This window comes from Lathyrus oleraceus, chromosome 7, assembly GCF_024323335.1.
Source record: "Lathyrus oleraceus cultivar Zhongwan6 chromosome 7, CAAS_Psat_ZW6_1.0, whole genome shotgun sequence".
Classification (NCBI taxonomy): domain Eukaryota; kingdom Viridiplantae; phylum Streptophyta; class Magnoliopsida; order Fabales; family Fabaceae; genus Lathyrus; species Lathyrus oleraceus.
Window position 1 is genome coordinate 173,979,525 of NC_066585.1, and position 21,073 is coordinate 174,000,597.

The window sequence follows — 21,073 nt, forward strand, 5'->3', positions numbered from 1 at the left end:
ATTTACTCCAATCACCCGATAACGAATCGAGATAATACACTATTAGTCTCGAAAGATCCATAGCAACCAACACCCAGTGGCCACTGTAAAATAAAACAAAAATTTAGATGAATGAAAATTTTCTACGTAAAAGATATACATAGATTAGAATGAAATTATTAGAAAGAAAATCTAACCCGTTGCCAGAATTAAACGGTAAAAAAAACAAACTGCGTGTAGTATTATCGCCGGCCGCCATGAATCTATCGACTAGATCATTCTTTACGGATGTTGGATTTTTCGATATTAACGTTGCGTTGACACGGGAAGCAGCAATAAAATTGAAACGGTTACACAATTCAGTTCCCCGCATCAATTTGTCATACATATACCTTAAATAGAAACATAATAAATATTAGACTACTCATTGAAATGTGTAAATAAATTGTTCAACTAAGTAAATTATAGATTGATCGGAGTACCATATGTATGTATGAATGATAGCGATGCCCAATTCGTCGTGCTCAAAAAGTTGTTGCATGTCCTCCTTTCCAATTATTTCGAAATGAGCTTTTCCGAAAACACCTTCATCAAAATCTATACTACGAATGGACCCGTCCATAATATCGGACTCTTCCACCATTTTCTCAAGACGCATCATAATTTGAGATTTTGTCCCGGCCGTCGTTGGAATATCCTTCGTTGGAATATCCTTCGTTGGAATATCCTTCGTTGGAATATCCTTACCATCGCTTTTCAACTTTCGACCGGGAACCTAAAAATTCATATAAAATAAATCATTACTTTTTGTGATGCAAAAGAATCGTTGTGTATATAATTCAATGGGTATATATATTTGTACCTCTTTTTGAGATGCAACCGACTCGATGCGTCTTGAAATCCCTTTACCAGCTTTAGGGGTGGGTCTTGTAGGAGTCTAACATTACCATGTAATAAGGATTGATTAAATATCATAATTGTAGCTAAATTGAAATGTGAATTCTAAATATTCATAATCATTTAGAACATATATACCTCGGCATCAGGGAAAATTAGATCTGACGGCCAACCAACAAAGGATCCGACTGCATCTCGCATCAACGTTGTCTCTGAAACAACGTCGGGTAATGGTAGACGGGCGTCCGTATCTAATACGAGGTCAACCGAAACTTTCATAAATCCCACCGGGAGGGGATTATGGTGAAGTAATTCACCCGAAGTATTGTGCACTTTTCCCTTGCCAACCATGCGATAAGTTGGTGACGATAGATACAGCTGACAAGGTGAAATGCCCTAAACCAATAATAAATGTTATTGTTAACTTGTATATGTGTCAAGTAAAAAAGTGCTATTTTAATTTCATAATAACATATATAATTACCTCGGGAAATTTCGGTTGATGATTGATACTAGCTCGGTCACTAGTATCTTTTGCCTCGGAAGCGCACCTTTCCTCTCTATACCTTGCATTCTCGTTTTGCAGTTGGAGTACTTGTGCCCTTAACTCCGCCAAGGTCTCCATCACCTCTTTGTTGGTAGGATTTTTTGTTTTTGTTTTTTTTATAAAATGACGACGGAGTCACACCAAAACCCTTACCCCTCACACGACCGGAATACTCAGGAACATTTAGTACTCGACTAAGTACGCTCCTGCAATCCTGGACCTCGGTTGAAGGGGTTTGGGATAAAGTCTCCTGAAATATTATTAGAGGAGATTAAAAATGAATTATATGTCTAACAAAATTTTCGATATAATTAAAGAAATAATGTTACATATACTTACACATTCGTCATAAACATTTTGGACCGCTTCAACGACAGCCCCATCCTTCCCAACCCGAGCAGCCTTCCATAATACGTGGTCCGGAAGAGATGTTGCGTCACTTTTCTCCTCGGCTAGCTACACATTGAATTAGATTATAAGATCATCAATTATAACATATTGTGACAATGTATAAGCTCATAGCATTTGAATATACTCACAATTCTTTGTTGTAACCGTGCATAACCCGTACGCCCTTTTTTGTACGGATACGCGGGTTTTGATGCCCTTTTCCTATTTATGTCGCTTATTTCCTGGATCAAAAAGTTTAAGGCATATTAGAACCAAGTAACTTAACAATTGTATAATACCATAATTAATAGACATTACATGGAATTTTTCGTTTCTTCGTTTGGCGACAAAGTTATCCCATTCATCGGCTGAAATAATCTCGGCATACTTCATTGGCCGTTCTCCTTCAACAAATTTTCCTTCCTCATCCTTGAGAAATTTGTTGCACAAAAAGGATCGAAATCCTCGGAGTCTTTTTCCGGCCAATTGAATACAATATTTTTGCCGGCTTTCATCGATGTGAAAGGATCTCTAAAAAACATACAAATGGAGTGTGTTATTATAAAGTAATATTATAACAATATATGGTTAACAAATAGTCAACAAAAAAAACATATAACAATATATGGTAAGTACCTGTATCTCCGACCATATTTTTTCCTTGCCAACCTTCAAGTCCGGACTTCTCCAATTATCACATGTAATCGGAATATGTTGGCGAACAAGGAAACCAATGTAACTTGCCAACATTGAACCGTTAGGCTCAATTAGTTGGTCTTCAGCACTCCAATGTACTTCAAATTTTACACCCTTGTCTCTTGCACGAATGATTGACTTCATAACAGTCAATCCTCGTTTGATTTCTTTTTCAACATTATTACGTGATTCATTCGCGGCATGGGTATCGTCTTGGTTAGCCATTTTATCTGTAATATAGAAATGATTCAATAAGACCCAAGTAAGACAATGATTCAATACGTGAACACATTTACTGCATGCACAAACTTACTGCATACACATTTACTCACACACACCTACTGCATGCAAAAGACCAATGCAAACTTATGGTGTTTGGAACATGAACAAACTTGCATCCATAATCATCAAACTTCCAAGCACAAGCTCAAACACACTTCAAATATATCAGTTTTCAATCAGAAATAAAAAACTCAGTTTGCCCTAAACAACATTAATCAACATAATGCACAAAATGAAAAACTAAGTTTAGAAAATGCCCTAATCAAACACATGAAGAAAGTGAACGGTAACGATGGAGAAGAGAAATACCTTAAAGGTGACGGTAACGATGGAGAAGAAAGTGAACAGTGACGGTGGAAGAGGTTAACGCAGTGAACGTGAACGGTGAGGGAGGGAGAACGAACGGCGACGATGACGGTGAGGGAGGGAGAACGAACGGAGGACGAGAGTAATCGCAGTAGAGAGTAATCGCAGTTGAGAGAAAACCCAGTTACGTAAACGAAATAGCTTATAGAGAGGGAAAATAAAGAGACATGCAGTATATGTTATAATTTTAATGTTTACTAAAGGGGACCTTAGAGGGCGCTTTTTTAAAAAAAGCGCCCTCTAAAGGGGGCCTAAGAGGGCGCTTCTGAAAGCGCTCTCTAAGGCTTTCCAAAAGCGCCTTCTAAACTGGAAATGTACATGGACTTAGAGAGCGCTTTTTCAAAAGCGCCCTCTAAGGGTAACCTTAGAGGGCACTTTCACAAAAGCGCCCTCTATTGTTGTCCCTCCATTTTTTTTTTGGCTTCACTTTAGAGGGCGCTTAGTGACAAAAGCGCCCTCTAAAGGGGGCCTAAGAGGGCGCTTCTAAAAGCGCTCTCTAAGGCTTTCCAAAAAGCGCCTTATAAACTGGAAATGTACATGGACATAGAGAGCGCTTTTTTAGAAGCGCCCTCTAAGGTTACCCTTAGAGGGCGCTTTCAATAAAGCGTCCTCTATTGGTGTCCCTTCATTTCCTCATTATTTTTTCGCTTCACTTTAGAGGGCGCTTTGTTACAAAAGCGCCCTCTAAAGTGCGCTGTCTATTCAAGTTGTTCGCTCCTTATTTTTTCTCTTCACTTTAGAGTGCGCTTTTGTAATAAAGCGCCCTCTAAGGGGCGCTGTCTATTCCAGTTTTTGGCGTAGTGATTATAAGTATTTCCTAAAATACAAGTTTAATGATGAAAGAGGCTTGGGTTTTAGGAGTTTCATTCTCCCAAAATCACTTAAGAGTTGTGTAGACGTGGTTGGGATCATCTTAATGGTCTAATCAAATATTCCAATCAAGTTCCACAATGGAGTTTTTCTCAAACGCCTACCCGCGAGAGAAGGGACAACACTTATACATCTATGGTGTGGGGTGGTTGAGGATATATTATGTGTTGTAACAATTTTTCCATAATATTATTCTCTGGTTGTCATTTGACAACGACCGTGGTTTTTTTCTGCTATTTTGGAGTTTCCACGTTAATCTCTTATGTTGTTATTATGTTCATCTTTTTTCTCCATGCTTTGTGTTTCCCAACAACTAGTATTTAGTTTGATCTGGAGATAAGAGTTCTTAGTATAGTTTTGTTTGATCTTCCACATCATAAAAAATAATGACGGTGTTGTGAAAGAGGTGTTGAGTTGCAGTCACAAATTCTGTTGTGTAGTTTGGGATAGAGAAAATTAATGGAAGAATTGTTTTTGACATGTGAAAAGTCCAAGTTAGAGATGTGTTGATACAATCAAGATTATATAAGGTGTGAGATTATATCAGTGGTTGAAGAGCTTCCTGAAAACATGGAAGTTCCCCCATAAATTTTAAACCTGGTTGTCGACATGTCAAGTTCAAGGAGTAGTTTAGCTTCAAGTGAAATATATTTTTCATGATAGAATATATAATTATTGGTGTTGACAAGGTAAAATTCTTGGAGTGATTTATCTTCAAGTAAAATACATTTTTCATGGTGGAGTATGAAAATTTTTGAACTATGATTTTCGTTGAAGACAATATGAAAATTCTTGGAATGATGTAGATTCAAGTGACTATACTCATTGTGGGGGAGTAGGATTGTCGGTGAAGACAAGGTGAAAATTCTTGTACTTAAGTAGCTTCAAGTGGCAATACACCTTGTGGTGGAGTATGATTGTCGGTTAAGTCAATAAAAGTTAATGTATTATTTTCAATCAATGTGGAGATTGTTGGGGTTGGTTGAAAATATACATGTTGAAGAAGTCCCACATCGCTTAATTTTGTGAAGGAAGAGGGATTACAAGGCTATATATAGGATTCAAGTTCTTCAAAGTTCCACATCGCTTAGTTTTGTGAAGGAAGAGGGAGTCAAAGACTAATATCGGATTCAATTTCTTCATTACAAGATGCACCAGTAAAAAACACTTTAAGTTTGTATTTGACTTTTTCTTTTCTCTCGTGCTCTTATGTTAAAGTGTTGTGAGATGTAGTTAAATATTAATTTTGGGGGAGTGTCGGTGTACTGGGGACTATGGGAGGTTGAGGGTATATAATGTGTTATAACTATTTTCACATAGTGTTATTACTTGGTTGTTGTTTGACACGACTGTGGTTTATTCTTCCACATTACTTAAAAAAGTGGAGGTTGAACATTTTATAAGTTAGAAGACACATACACATACACCTATCACCTTAAGATTTTTGGTGAATATATGATGTCTTTCTCACTTGTTTGGATGAGTCTTTGACTTTCAGGTGAGTGTTCGACACAACGTGAATGCTTCTCACTCGTGATAACCTGACACAATTCTAAATTCACCCTTTATAGACACTCCTAAAAAAAACCTAAAATACTAACGAAATTTAAAGATGGAAATTATTCATTTTCAAGCAGAAACGGAAATTGAGATGGAATATAACAATGTGAGACCGAAACTAAATATTGGAAATTGGAGACGGTATTTAGAGACAAATTCGTCATCTCCAAAATTTTCCATCTCAAATTATTTGAGAGGTATAAATTTGTTTTTTCTTAAGTGTAATTTTCTTACAAACTATATTGTTATCTATTTTAAAATATTATGTAGAGTAGTTTTCTATTTCTTATGGATGTCATTGTTAGATGAACCACTGAGCTAGATGAACCACAATATGTCATTCTTTCTCGGCACTTTTCCAATTTATATATCGATCATGACTCAGCTATCAGGCAGGCAGGCAGCTCAACAACAACGTCAACACAGCCCACCTCCATCTATGAGCAGTTCGGCACAATAGAGAGGCATTCACTCACCACCAATATCAGGAATTAGCACAGTTCTTAGATGGGGAGTAGAGGACCAACAACATGTCGGAAGTTGAAGAATTCTAACCTATCTTTCATGATATTGACTTCAGCGTATACCACCTTCACTCCAAGTAGGTTTTAATTTGATTTAATTTTATTTTATATTCTAGTACTAATGATAGAGTAGAGGTGTACAACTATATGAAATTAAGGTGACTAACTCGTTTCTCAGTTATTATGAAATTAAGAAAAGATGATAAGAATCCGAACGTTAATTAAAAGAAGAAAGAAGTCATCATAGTTGTATCTAAATGTGTAATCCAACATCAATTAAATTCAAAAATACAAAACATATATAGTGCCAAACTGATAAAAAAAAGAAGAGAAAATACAAAGACTTTTTCACAACATACAATACTATACAACAAAGATACTACTATCATTATAACCTCCTACTATTTCATCACGCACAATAAAAAAAATGAAACAATAATGTCCATAATGCAAATATTTAGTTGATTACATTATGTAGCTTATAAAGAAGTGTTTAAGGGCTAGAGGCTGAAGAAGGTGGTGGGGTGAGAAATGGGATGGAGGGGAAAGTGGTCGGGATTGAGGTGGGAATGTTGGGAAGTGAAGTGATTGTTGGCAATGGTGGTGGAATGTTGAGAGTTGGAATATTTGTAGGAATGCTAGGAAGAGGTGGTATGGTGAGTTTAGGAAGAGATGGAATGTTAGTAGGCAATGGAGGAAGACTTGCTTTAGGCAATGTTGGAATTGAAGGCAAAGGTGGTAATGTTGTTGGTAAAGAGGGAATGGTAGGAAAATTAGGTTGTTGTGAGGTTGTTTGCAAAAGTTGGCGAGCTTCTAGGATCGTGCTTGACATTGTTGCAACAAGAAGTAAAGCAGTAACAAAGGATTTGGTTGATGCCATTGATAACTTTCTATATTGAGAGAAGTTGCTTTGGTATTTGATGAGGAACAAAGGGATGATCAATGGTCTTATATAGGGTAAGAGAGATTTGATGGAGGGTAGTTTGGAGAAAATTTAGTTGGTTCAACTTCCCATGTTTCACTTTGACTAAAGCATTTTGTGGTTAGACTTGTTGGCTTCTCATTAGCTCATATGACTATATCGTCAATATTTAAAAAGTAATATTGAAACAAATTTGACTTTTATTTTAAAAATCTAAAAAGTAATGCAAACGGGTGATGGTGATGAATCGATTGTGTAAAATATTTTACACTAACAGTGTATAGTAATTAATCTCTATTACAAATAGGCTAGGATAAACAAAAATATATTATTTCCCACAACAGTATGCATAAAATAACGGCATAATATCCTACGATTAATTTTGTCCGAAGAGAAACCATTTTGTAAACTATGAATAATATATGTTAATGTAGAAATAATCTACAAGCATTCATTTCAACATATAGATTATTCTAGCCTAAAAAAATTGATTAATTTACTAAAGGTGTGGATATATACAAATTAATAAATACAAAAAAATTGTAGTTTTTACAAGACTCTCCCTATTATCTTTAATTTAAAAATTATATTTTCAAAGTTATTGTTGTTCACCTTTTTAGGTAGAAGATCTTTAAGGTTGTCTTGGAAAGACATGTAGAGTGTAAATAAGATCGATATCGTTTTAACATCTAAAATTTCATGAATATGGAGATCAATTTTGAGTACTTATTATGCTCATATTCTTGAATTCCCATTCTTTAATAGTCCTTAAGTAGTTTATCTAGTAGTTAACATCATCCTAAGTACACACTACGTAGGGAAGTTGATGCAAATAAGTGAATGATCATGAGCTTGAAAGAAAAAAATAATAAAAAAGAGTTTTCCTTCTAAGTTAGATGACCTTCACCCGGTCATTTAGTCCAACAATATATAATCCTTCTATTTGTTAATAATTAGAACCAAAATGTGCGAAAAAGATAATGTAAAAAATAAGATTATAGTCACTAACAGATTTTCCTACTATGAGTGTGAAAGGATAACAGACTTACTGTGATTGCGCTAGAATGAAAAAGGATGAAAAAGAGAATGAGTAAGTTAGACTTGAGCATAATTGCATGATCTGGATTGATTTGTGTAAGAGGGAGGCTTTTGACCGCACAATTGTGGAATCGTGTCTTACGATGCCCTTACTGGGCAAAATTAGTACATATCAAGGCGATCTTAACCAAAATAGAGTTTGTAGCCAAGTATGAGTAATTGAATGCCATTATTTTTTTGTCTTTACATTAGAAATGCTTCATTTTTCAAAGCTTTGCATGTGTGTAGCAGCTTGCTTGAGGACAAATAAAGATTCGAGTATGAGGGAGTTTAATAACCATGAAATGTATCACGTTTCCGACTCGATATGCATGTCATTTTAGTTCGTTTTATGCAATTACATTTCAACTTTCAGTTATCGAGCTATCGGCGTCAAACAAAGTGGTGCGCGGGAGGCAACCCATTGAAATTTTATCATTCTTTCATATCAATTCAATTTAAAAAATTTATTCATTTAAGTCTTGAGTTATGTTTCACTTTATATTAATTTATCCGTTTAATTTTTTTCCAAATTATGCTCTTTTAACCCTTAAGTAGGTCCAAAAATATTTAAATGCCCCAAATATCACTATAAAATGTAGGGCCATGGCGTTCCCCATGTACTCATGGTGTTTCCCATGGGCTTCAAAAGTGTAGAAGCCCAATTCCAAACCTCATGATGTTCGCCACGAACCTAAAACGTGCAGAAGTGAAAATTTAACCCCTTTTTGTCTTTCAAACTTTATCTTCTCAACTTCTAACTACCTACTTTCGTTCTTTCATTACTCCACTCGCATTTACTACTTCTTATTCCCCCCCAAAAAAAACCTTTAAACTTCATCTTTCCCTCTTCCAAACTCCACTCACCCACTCTTATATAAAACCCATCTCATAATAAACCTCCATCTCCATCATTCTTACTTACACAAACTCAATCCCTTTTTTGAATACACTTTATATTTCTCCAATTTCTCAACAAAGGCTCAAGCAGGTGCTGACTTTAATGACATTGTGTTTCGGGACGGAAGAGACGGTGAAAAACAAAGAAGGAAATATGAAGCTCTTCTGAACCGGGAAATTGTCCCGAAAAGGTACGCAGTTGATTCTTGTTTATGTACTTTAGGACTGTATGACAGTGTGAATTGGATGCTAGGAAGGTTAGGTTTGAAACTCGTGCACCCAATCAGTGTCTAAAGGGGTCTCACAAATAACACCCTCACCATACAGAAATTGTAACAACTCAGCACTTCGTTTCAGATTAAACTGGTATTCTTTATTAAACATGTAAAAACTAATAGTGCTAGCAGTCCAACTTTGTGTTGTGTAAACTAGAGAGCTAAGAAATTCTAAAGTTAATCTAACATAAGTAGGGTCTCTTCGTGCACAAAAATGTGTCAAACCTAACCTTCCTAGCATCCGATGCACACTTTCCTACAGTTCTAAAGTACGTAAACAATAATAATTTGTGTACCTTATCGGGACAATTTCCCGGTTCAAAAGAGCTTCACGTTTCCTTCTCTATTTTTCACCGTCTCTCCCGTCCCGAAACATAATACCATTAAAGTCAACACCTCCTTGAGCCACCTCTTGCATGTGGGCCAACATGAATGAGGTTGAATTAACCCGTGTAGACTAAAAAACGGAATGGATATAAAATAACTTTTTAGAATTAATTCTACTCTTGTTCTCCTAACTAAAAATAGTGTGTGTCAAAAATTGGAGAAAATAACATGTGGTCGGGTTATGGACATGAGTCACATTATTACCCTCAAAGTTATCAGCAAGGTTTCCAGTTAATTGCTTCCATAATTGACCAAACTCGTGCACCCAATCAGTGTCTAAATGGGTCTCACAAATAACACCCTCACCATACGGAAATTGTAACAACTCAGCAATTTGATTCAGATTAAACTGATATTCTTTGTTAAACATGCAGAAACTAACAGTGCTAGCAGTCCAACTCTATGAGGTGTACACCAGAGAGCTAAGAAATTCTAAAGTTAGTCTAACATAAGTAGGAACTTTTCATGCACAAAACTGTAAGTAAGAATGGTGGAGGTAGAAGTTTATTATGAGATGAGTTTTATATAAGAATGGGTGAGTGAAGCTTAGAAAAGGGAAAGATGAAGTTTGAAGTCTTTTTTTGGGAATAGGAAGTAGTAAATGTGAGTGGAGTAATGAAATAATGAAAATGGGTAGCTAGAAGATGAGAAAATGAAGTTTGAAAGGCAAAAAAGGGTTAAATTCTAACTTCTGTGCGTTTTAGATTTGTGGTGAACGCCATGAGGTGTGTGACGAATGCCATGAGGTTTATAATTGGGATTATACACTTTTGAAGGCCATGGGGAACGCCATGAGTACATGGGGAACGCCATGGACCAATTTGCTACGTTTTTATAGTCATATTTGGGGCATTTAAATAATTTTGGACCTACTTAAGGGTTAAAAGAGCATAATTTGGAAAACAAATTAAATGGATAAACTAATAAAAAGTGAAAAATAACTCAAGACTTATATGAATAAAACTTTTAAATTGAATTGATTTGAAAGAATGATAAAATTTCTATGGGTTACCTCCCACGCAGTGCTTTGTTTAACGTTGAGAACTCGATAACTAAAAGTTGAAATGTAATTGCATAAAATGAAATAAAATTAACAAGAAGAAAATATATCATCCCCTACACTTAAACAAAACATTGGCCTCAATGTTTCATTGAAAGAGGTAGGAAAGGATAGACAAATGAAAATTATCAGGTACCACGGTACCTAGTTGTAGGACCTATTGCTCTACGTAAAGAATAAATCTCTTGAAATAGGTGATCCATTTGCTCTGCCATTCTGTCAGTTTGATCTTGAAGTGTCTAGAGAATAGTTGTGACTTCATGTCTAAGGGTGTTAAGCTCATAGTCAATATTACGCTCTTGTTGATTAGGAAGACCTGCAGAAGAGGATGATGAATATATATTTGATGGAGAAGCATTCAAACTTGGAAGGGGTCTGAGGTGTCTCTCATTGGCCCTCTAATCTGTACAGCCAGTTTTCACGGTTGTGGATGCTAGTTTGCTTACGATTCGGGGTTAGATGAGTCACTTGGTTCTGGAGTCCCAAAATAATGGCTATGGAGGTGACGATCCCGCCAACATGAATGTATCATCTTACTGAATTAGCTATAGTATTCAGGTTAGCAAGCTGTAATGTTGCAGAATGAATTGGATGGAATTGGAAGACACTAAACATGATGAACAATTCTTCTTTACTAACATGTCAGTGGCTTCACTCTTTCTGAAGAAAGTTTGTGCTAGGACCATATGGAAGTATCTGATTGCTGGATTATGGATGATGGTAGCATTTATCCTCCCATAGTTAGGTGGGGTTTCAATTGTAATGTTATCCCAGAAACTATTGAGTTCATACTGCATAAACTTATCTCCTGGAACTTTAGTAAAGGCATCTTGGCTGGTATGAAATCCTAACATCTTTCCTATCTCATTATGATTGAAAGTGTAATCATGCCCAAATAGTATAAAGATAGTCCCATCTCTGTCCTTGCCTACTCTTATGTGAGGAAAATAATAGATGGAATTGGGGAACTCTAAGGTGATATTCTCGTAGGTGTCTTGTCTATCAACTGAGAACTGCTCCCAACTGATCTGATTGAACATATACCTGAGGCTATCTCTTTTAACTATTTCCTTAATTATGGAGAGGTCATTATCACATTAATGAAAGTGAAAACTATTGAAAATACCAACTCAAATTAAAGATTTTCTTAGCTGATATAAGAGAGTTAAGTATACATTAGTTATTTATTATTAGTTTTTTTTAAGGAAGGGTAATGAAATAGTGGACTCGGACGATGAAGTTTTTCTCTCAACCAATTTGCAATACAAAGGAAGTTGACAAGTCTAACTTTATTATGCTCGATGTGAGACTACAACATTTTATTTTATTTTATCTTGTACATCCATGAACTTGTTCTTTTAGTACTGGTGAGATAGTATACGTGTCTGCTAGCTCATATTTTCGACGCCCATCAAGAATTTCAAAAATTGGAAAAAAAAATATGCAGAGCAGGTTTCGAACAAAAAGTAGTATTCAACCAGCTGGAGGTGAGTCGACTTGGCTAAGGGGATAAAGATCAAGTTCACAGCTGAGACTTCAGAGCGGTTCTGTAGAGAAGCGGTTGAAAACGGTTTTCGATCAAAGATTCAAAATTTAAATAAAGGAGGCAATTTCGCCTTTGTCAGAAACCGTGAGAACACACGTGTAGCATGGTGAATGAATGCGCGCATACAAGGTGCCATGTGTCTCGACATGATTGAAGAACCATCAAAGCGGTTATCTCGATCCAGTATAAATATAGGGTCTTAATGTTAGAAAAGTGTGTGTCAAATTGTGTGCAAAACCTGTAAATTTACTAAGTATTCGTGTGAAGAAGAATTGTAAAGCACAAAATGTACGTTGCCTACACCATTGTTGGTTATTTCAAAGCAATATAAAGTTGTCTTTACTTTTTCCAGAAATATACTTCTCACTTCTTCCTTTCAAACACCTTCCTTTTACTTTGTCATTTGCAGTTTTAAGATTTCTTCGTTCTTTCCCTACATTCAACACTTACTTTACAGTCTTAAGATTCCTGTACTTACAAAATTTACTTTGTCATTTCTAAATCCCTTATGATTTATGTCGTTTACTTCACTCTTTTTTGTTAGTTTTCAAACGTTGATTTAAGATTTCTTTCATTTGACTAATCCTTTGTTGTTAGTGTTCTTTTAAACTCTGATTTTATGCTTAGCCTTGACTATTCGTTACTACCACATTTCTAAAACACTTAGCACATGTCCTAGGATCAATCTGATCGATCCTACGAGTAACCAAATTTAGAAATTTGGAAGATCAGCGGTTGTTTACCAATTTTTTAGGTAAACAAATTGGCACGCCCAGTGGGACCAGTGCTAACGTTATGTATTGAGTGTAGCTCGGGTTGTTAAATTTTTGTTTGGGGGAAGATTCGTTGTATGCTTTTAAGAAGTGGTAAAATAGCCATAAATGACGAACGAAGAACAGGGAGAGAATCTCATACGAGAATGGAGAATGTGAATCCGCCAGACATCTAAAACTCTCAAAACCCATCGACTAGTAACATAACGCCCCTTCCTACTTTGATAGGGGCAAACACAGCTACAACGCATGCGTTCGAAGTAGTTCAGTGTATGGTGAGTTCGATGCCTACGCATTCGATCTCCCATACTGAACCAATTTTAACCTACATTGGGCCTAGGGGACCTCCTCACACTCCCTCACCAATTAGAGATATTCCGAATAAGTCATTGGTACCCCCCGGTTTCTCAATACTATTTGGTATTCCAGAGCAGCCATATGGAATGCCAACTTCAGTGATGGCTAATCTGCAGAATACGGGTTCTACTTTTTCGGAACCGGTGGTCAACATAAATTCGCCAGTGCAAGGGTCTGGGATTAACATGGGTCGAACCAACCAATCTATAGGTTTGAGACACCTAACACAACCACCTACGCTTGCTAATAACTCTGCGGAGGTATGAAGGCAACAGATGGGCGAAAGCAATCATGAAATGGTCTAAATGTTGACTCAGACTTTGACCACTGTGCTAAATCCTCTGATCCAGAATACGACTCAGTCAAATCAACAGATAAAAACACGGGTGGCTCAAATGTCTAAGTTTCTTGGTATACCTCAGCACCAGCATTCTCTTCCTAGGGATTGGGTAAGAGATAATTAATAGGCCACGTTTGAGGAAGACCTCACCATTAACCACATCCCACAAAACTAAGGGGGAGTAGTAGTACCCCCTAGGATCGAACCACATGTAACCCAGGGAACCGAGGCTGTTAATGGTAAATAGAAACCAAAATGGTGATGATATCATACGTCAAGTTCGACATGATTATGTGGCAGCAGACAATAACCTAGTAGCTATAGTCGAAATAGTTATGGTTCGAAACGGGGTAAATTTTGGCCTTAGAAGGCCAAACTATACGTCGCCTTTAGAAGAATATATCTTACAAGCGGAAGCACCCCTCAGGACCAAAATCCCCAAATTCACCAAGTTTGTCAGGGATACTACTGAGTCTACTGTTGAACACGTGTCGAGATATTTAATTGAGGCTGGAGATATGTCAAATAACGAGAGCCTTAGGATGAATTTTTTTCCAAGTTCTCTCACAAAGAATGCTTTCACATCGTTCACAACCTTGCCCCAAAATTTGATCCAGACATGGAACCAACTGGAAAGAATGTTCCATGAGTAGTTCTATATGGGTCAAACGAAGATAAGTTTGAAAGATTTGGCTAGTGTCAGACGAAAGTTCACTGAGCCAATTGATGAGTATCTGAACAGATTTCGACTACTCAAAGCCAGGTGTTTTACGCAAATACCAGAGCATGAACTGGTCGAAATGGCCACTTGGGGCCTTGACTATTCGATTAGAAAGAAATTATATACTCAATACCTAAGGGATATGGCCCAATTGGCTGACAGAGTTCGATAGTTAGAACGTTTAAAGGAAGAAAAGGCTAGGGTGAACAAAGGTAAAAGGGTAGCCTATGTCAATTTCAGGAATGTTGACGAAGGTTCATGTCATGAAGTTTCAAACTTCGACGATAATGAGATCGAACTTGCTGAATTGACACAAGGGACACCATATGCGTGCAAAGTTTTAGCCCCTTCAAACGGAAAAAATCATGTCGAACCTGAAAAGAATGATAGATTTCCAAAGAAAACATATACGTTCGACGTTTCAAAATGTGATGAAGTTTTTGACCTACTAGTCAAAGATGGTCAGATGATAGTACCTTCGGGTGCAAAGTACCCCTTTTAGAACAAAGAAAGAAAAGAGGATTTTGCAAATACCATGGTTTTTTGGGTTATAAGACGTCTCAATGTTTTCTTTTAAGGGACCTTGTGCAGAGTGCCATCTAGGAAGGAAGACTTAAGTTCAGAGACAAAACACGGAGCCAGATGAAGATTGACTCTGATCCTCTATAGATAGTTGATGCTCATTATACTGAGCCAGAGAAAGTGAACCTTATTGAAGTCGCTGATGATTTCTACATGACCGAAGTCACTGAAGACTTTGTCAATGGACCTGTTATGGCTAGGGTTCATGAGTACTTCGAGCAAGCACCTTTTGATGATTTCTCCCAAAAGGATACAGGGGATGTCAAAAAGGAAAACCTTGAAGTCTCAAATGTCGAGACGCTGGGAGTTCAAAGTTAATGATGATTACTAAAGAAACCACTGATAATTTCGTCCAGATGGACAAGGCCACTTATGGCCTTCAAAAATAATTCCAAAGGTTGGATATTACTGAGGATATCCACATGGAGGTTAATATGGTGGAGTTATCTCAAGAAACCTCTATGGAGGTCGATGATGAATGTCGACAGGAGAAGTATAACAAGGTCGCTTTCCCTCTAGATGAAGAAACATTGTCAGACTTCCTCCAAAGGTGTTAGAAAAAGAAGTCAGAAGTTATGTTATGCCCTAGGTGTAGTGTTGTTTTCGACAAGAAGGAAACTCAGAATCTTGAAGGGGTTAGGAGAGTAAAACACCACGATGGCCATAAAGCCATCCAAATTCATCAAATGGGTAAGCCAGAAAGGGCTTTTGATCCCAGGAGATATCTTGATCCTATACACCCCATGGTGAAGCTAAGCGAAACCAAGCAAGCAGGGCAAAATTACAAACCCATGACCTTCAAGCCAAGCATCGAGGGATCAAATGGAAATTGGGTCAAGCAAACTGATGGAAAGAAACGCGATCATGGAAAGTGGCAGAACTTCGAGGTTGAAAGAGGTTCGTCGCTGGCTTACCACCAAGAATTTCGGTCCAACAAAAGGACCTCACATGTGTCCGAGAATTATAAGGGAAAACCCCTATGACGAGATCTCAATGGAGAATAGAACAAAGAAGGCGAAAAGCCTAAAGAGAAGCTGGTGAGAGGGATAAGGCTGAGTCGAGTACCAACGTGATTGTGAAGAAAAGAGATGGCCCAAACTTCACTAAAATAAATCCCAATATTTCAGGTAAGACGGCCGGAGAAAAATACAATCAGGTGGCCGCCGAAGATGAGTTGTTGACTGACAACTTCGACTCTGGTTCGGAGGCTTCCTTATACATCTTAGTCGGAATGGTATATGTACTGAAGTCGAAGACAATGACATTATCACCGAGAAGGAGATGGCTGCTCACAAGCTAGTATGTTACTATGTAATGAACAACGGCTGTGCTGAAGAGCAAAATGCTTTTTTCAAAAGGCCCGGTGAAGCCATGAAGAGCCACCTGAAACTCCTCTCCATCACTGGAAAATTCGAAGACATCCCGGTTAATAAAATATTGGTGGATTATGGAATGATTGTGAACTTGATGCCTCACATCATGCTGAGGAAAATTGGCAAATATGATACTATTTCCAAACCTCATAATATGCTGTTAACCAACTACGAAGGTAAAGTAGGTTCCACCCTAGGGGCTATCCAAGTGGAATTAACCGTGGGGACAATCACTATGTCCATAATGTTTATGATTGTGGAAACAAAGGCTAACTACAATCTTTTGATTGGAAGAGAATGGATCCATGGGGTCGGGGTTGTCCCATCTTCAATGCACCAGAGGATAATAATTTGGCGCCCAGGTGGCATCGTCGAAAATATTGAGGCGGATCAGGGGTACTTTAAAACCCCTATCAATCATGTCGATAGGCGCCAGTTTGACAAAAACTTAGCCACTAAAGCTCCTTGTGACTCGGCTGAGTTTGCGTTTACCCCTAATGAAAACGCCTATTGTTCCTTGTCATTACACCCTTACTATGGTTTTCGGTGGGATAGAGAGATAATAGGTGAAGATAACTTCAAATGTTTGGGAGTATCTTGAGTCTACCCCACAGGATGGGGAAGTGAATTCAGTAATAATGATTGAGTTTACAACTTTAAAGAGGATTTCAGCTTACATAGCTGAAAGCAAGAAACAATTGGCCTTAGAGACCGAGGTCAAAAATATAGCTGTTGAAACTAGTAAAATTTCTTCATCAATAGGTCCCGGGAAGGACTTTGACCCAATGCCACCTGATAAATGTCAGGATGAAGGGCAAGACCAGAGGCTCGATTCGATATACGACGATGAACCTTTAGTTTTGAGAAGGATCTGGTAGCAACAAACATTAAGATGCTAGCTCAGGATCCCCTTGAAGAAGTGGACTTGGGAGAGGGGGTAATAAAAAGGCCGACTTACATCAGTGCCAACATTCATCCTCAACTCAAGATTGAAGTGGTCCAGTTGCTGAGAGAGTTTAAAGACTGTTTCGCATGGGACTATGACGAAATGCCTGGTTTAAGCAGGGAGCTGGTCAAATTGAAACTGCCGGTCAAGCCTGGAAAGAAGCCTGTGAAGCAGAACCCAAGACAATTTGTTCCAGCAATACTGCTGAAGATCAAAGAGGAGGTTGAAAGGCTTCTCCATTGTAATTTCATTCGCACGGCCAGGTATGTCGAATGGTTAGTTAACATTGTGCCAGTTCTAAAGAAGAATGGTACTTTAAGAGTTTGCATAGATTTTAGAGATTTAAATACTGCAACCCCAAAAGATGAATATTCGATGCCAGTGGCGGAAATGTTAGTCGATTCTGCTGCAGGCTATGAATATTTAAGTATGCTTGATGGGTATTCTGGGTATAATCAAATATTTATTGCCGAAGAGGATGTCCCAAAAATAGCATTTCGTTGCCCCGGAGCCTTAGGCACCTACGAATGGGTAATGATGCCTTTGGGTTTGAAAAATGCCGGGGCGACCTACCAAAGAGCGATGAACTCGATCTTCCATGATTTCATAGAAACTTTTATGCAATTTTATATAGGCGATATTGTTGTTAAGTCTGTTTCAGCGAGGAGTCATGTAGACCATCTTCGAGTAACTTTCGAGAGAATGAGAAATATGGTCTAACATGAACCCTGTAAAATGCGTTTTTTGTGTGCAGGATGGGGATTTTCTAGGTTTCGTCGTCCACAAAAAGGGGATCGAAATAAACCAGAATAAGACCAAGGCCATCATGGAAGTGAAAGGGCCATCGACGAAGAAAGGTTTGCAGTCGCTGCTAGGCAAGATCAATTTCCTAAGGAGGTTCATCTCAAACCTTAGTGGGAAGACGCAAGCATTCTCACCTTTGCTTCGACTCAACAATGAAGTGTTTGAATGGGGGCAGACTCAACAAGAAGCGTTCGATAAGATTAAAGCATACTTGAGCCATCCATCAATCTTAACACCACCTTGCAGAAATAAAAGTATGAGATTGTACATATCTGTATCTGACAAAACCTTAGGGAGCATGTTAGCCCAGGAGGATGATAATGGTGTCAAAATAGCCATTTACTACCTTAGTAGAGTTTTAAACGATGTAGAAACTAGGTATAGCATGATCAAAAAATTATGTTTATGCTTATATTTCTCTTGTACAAAGTTGAAACATTATATCAAACTTGTTGACGTGTATGTTTCATCTTATTATGACGTTATTAAACATATGTTATCCAACCAACTTTGCATAGTCGAATTGGGAAACGTGCATTAGCATTAACTGGACTCTATTTAACATGCATGCCATTAAGAGCTGTTAAAGGACAAGTGGTAACGGACTTCATAGTCGATCACTCCATTGACGCCAACGCATTGAACTATGTCGAATTGCGACCGCGGAAGTTGTACTTCAACGGATCTAGTCAAAAAGATGGAACGGGCATCGGGGTTGTAATTATTTCTCCTAATAAAATTCTAACAAAATTCCAGTACAAAGTAGAAGGTACTTGTTCAAATAATGAGGCTGAATACGAAGCCCTCATAACAGGACTTGAAATGTTGATGGAATTAGGGGCAACTCGAGTTGAGATAATGGGAGACTTGGATTTGGTCATAAAACAGATCATAAAGGAATATAGATGTGTTAAGGAGAATTTGATCATGTATTTCATAATCACCAGTCGACTATTAAAAAATTTCGAAATGGTTTATATTCGACATATACCGCGAATAGAAAACAAGGTAGCTAACGATTTAACTCAGATTGCATCCGGGTACAAAATTTTAAAGGAAAAGTTGCACAAAGTCGTTGAAGTCAGGGGAAAATTCGTGGAAACCATATTAACGCAATTAGATTTAGAAAACACGAAGCTAGGGTATGCTGATGAAGGAAATTTCGAAATATTGGCAATAGACAATTTGGCAGATGAAGACTGGAAAAGGCCAATAGTGGTGTATCTGCAGAATCCAACAACGTCTACTGATTGAAAAACCAGCTAATGAGCATTGAGTTGTGTTCTTTTAGGTTCATAGTTGTTTAAGAAAACTCCTGAGGGAATTCTGCTTAAGTTCCTCATGTAGCGGTAAATTCATGATCATCAAGCTATGGATGAGTTAGAGATCAATAAAACCAGAGTCACCACTGCGCTTTTATTATTTCCAAGGGAAAAGGGAAAAGTACGAACATAACCCAAAAGTAAGAAGTTTTCAAAGCAAAACTAATAAAATGTCAGAGATTTCAGATAAGGGGGTTGGTTACACAGAGGGAAGGTGTTAGAACCCAAAGTGTCTTAGGTATTCCTAGGGAGCCCTTTCTTGTATGCATATGTATTTTGTACAAAAGGATGTATACAAACAAATAGAATGGGGGGATGAGAAAAGAATTCATTAATTATATTTTTGTGTTTGACAAGACCTTCGGACTGGTGCCTACATACCAACATAAAAATGAGGGATCAAAACCTCGTAGTTCGTGATACAAATTTCAAAGTGGAGGCATTGCTTTTAATCAAAAAATTAAGTTTGAAAGGCACAAAGGCCTAAAAATGGTTTGAATGAGTTAGTTCTTTTTGGCTTTTTGAAAGTTTAAGTCAAGTATAATTAAATCTATTTACAAGTTTGATTAAGAAAAGAAGTTTAAAAATGCAATGGCATAAGGTTAAAGTTTCTAGTTTGCAAAGTGGTCAAAGTTTAGAACAAAATGAGTTCAATGAAAGTAGATTTTTAAAAGGAGGGAGAGATTTTGAAATTAAAGAAATGGGGAAGATATGAAGAGACTAATCTTATGCAAAAAATTAAAAGTTAAGAGTTGAAAAGATCTGACCAATGGGTAGCAATCCAATAGACAAGAATGTCATATAGAAACCCAAATTCCCTTGGACATTTAGAATCAAGCAACACACAATGCATCCTCTTTGCAATTCATGGAGATATGCAAAGGCAAATTATGATTCCTACCCTCCTTAGGGAGTTCTTCATCACAAAAGTTGAGATTGTTGCAGGAAGTGATATTAGCTATTATATGATCAAACTGATCCACCGTAACATCATGTTCCACAAAGGCTTGCTCAAGAACTTTTTGCAGTGCTTCTCTGTGCGCTTCTGAATTCATTAGCAGAGACAACACTGAAATCTTTGAGGGGGTTTAGAGCAGTTGCTCCACCATACTAAACTCACTCTTCTTTACTAACCGGAGTACCTCATCATCATCATTAGTCTTCAAATCGCTGGATTCACTAGACTTACCCTTTGAAGCACTAACTGGATCCACAATAAGCACTTCTACCTTCTTACTGACAACTGATTCTCCTTTATCTTTTGGGAACACCGGCCCAAACACACGACCACTGCGGGTCACCTTGGTAACATCAACAATGGTCACTACAGAACTGGTCGTAGGCAATGGTACCTCTTGACCATCATTCATCATGGTAGCATTATACGGATACGGAACAACTTTATCAGATGAATACGGGACTGGACCCCGCTAGCCGTATGACCAACGATGATACTGATCTGTTGCTGACGCTGTTACTGTTATTGTTGTCGTATTGAATCACCACTCTCTCAGGATTCTTGAAAACGGGCACTGTAACACCCTTCTACCCAAACGACATATTTAAATAGATTATCA

General features: G+C 37.6%; 2 protein-coding genes across 2 annotated transcripts; one reads left to right on the forward strand and one right to left on the reverse strand.

The window, feature by feature from the left end:
• Positions 1-6,511: 6,511 nt before the first annotated feature.
• Positions 6,512-7,019, reverse strand: LOC127101768 (U1 small nuclear ribonucleoprotein C). The gene has a single exon (XM_051039214.1). The coding sequence runs from the start codon at positions 6,989-6,991 to the stop codon at positions 6,605-6,607; it is 387 nt and encodes a 128-aa protein (XP_050895171.1). The 5' UTR covers positions 6,992-7,019; the 3' UTR covers positions 6,512-6,604.
• A 10,297-nt stretch (positions 7,020-17,316) lies between these two features.
• Positions 17,317-19,428, forward strand: LOC127102699 (uncharacterized). Its single transcript, XM_051040046.1, has 4 exons — positions 17,317-17,680; positions 17,783-17,901; positions 18,125-18,552; positions 18,693-19,428. The coding sequence occupies exons 1-4, from the start codon at positions 17,317-17,319 to the stop codon at positions 19,426-19,428; spliced, it is 1,647 nt and encodes a 548-aa protein (XP_050896003.1).
• Positions 19,429-21,073: the final 1,645 nt, after the last annotated feature.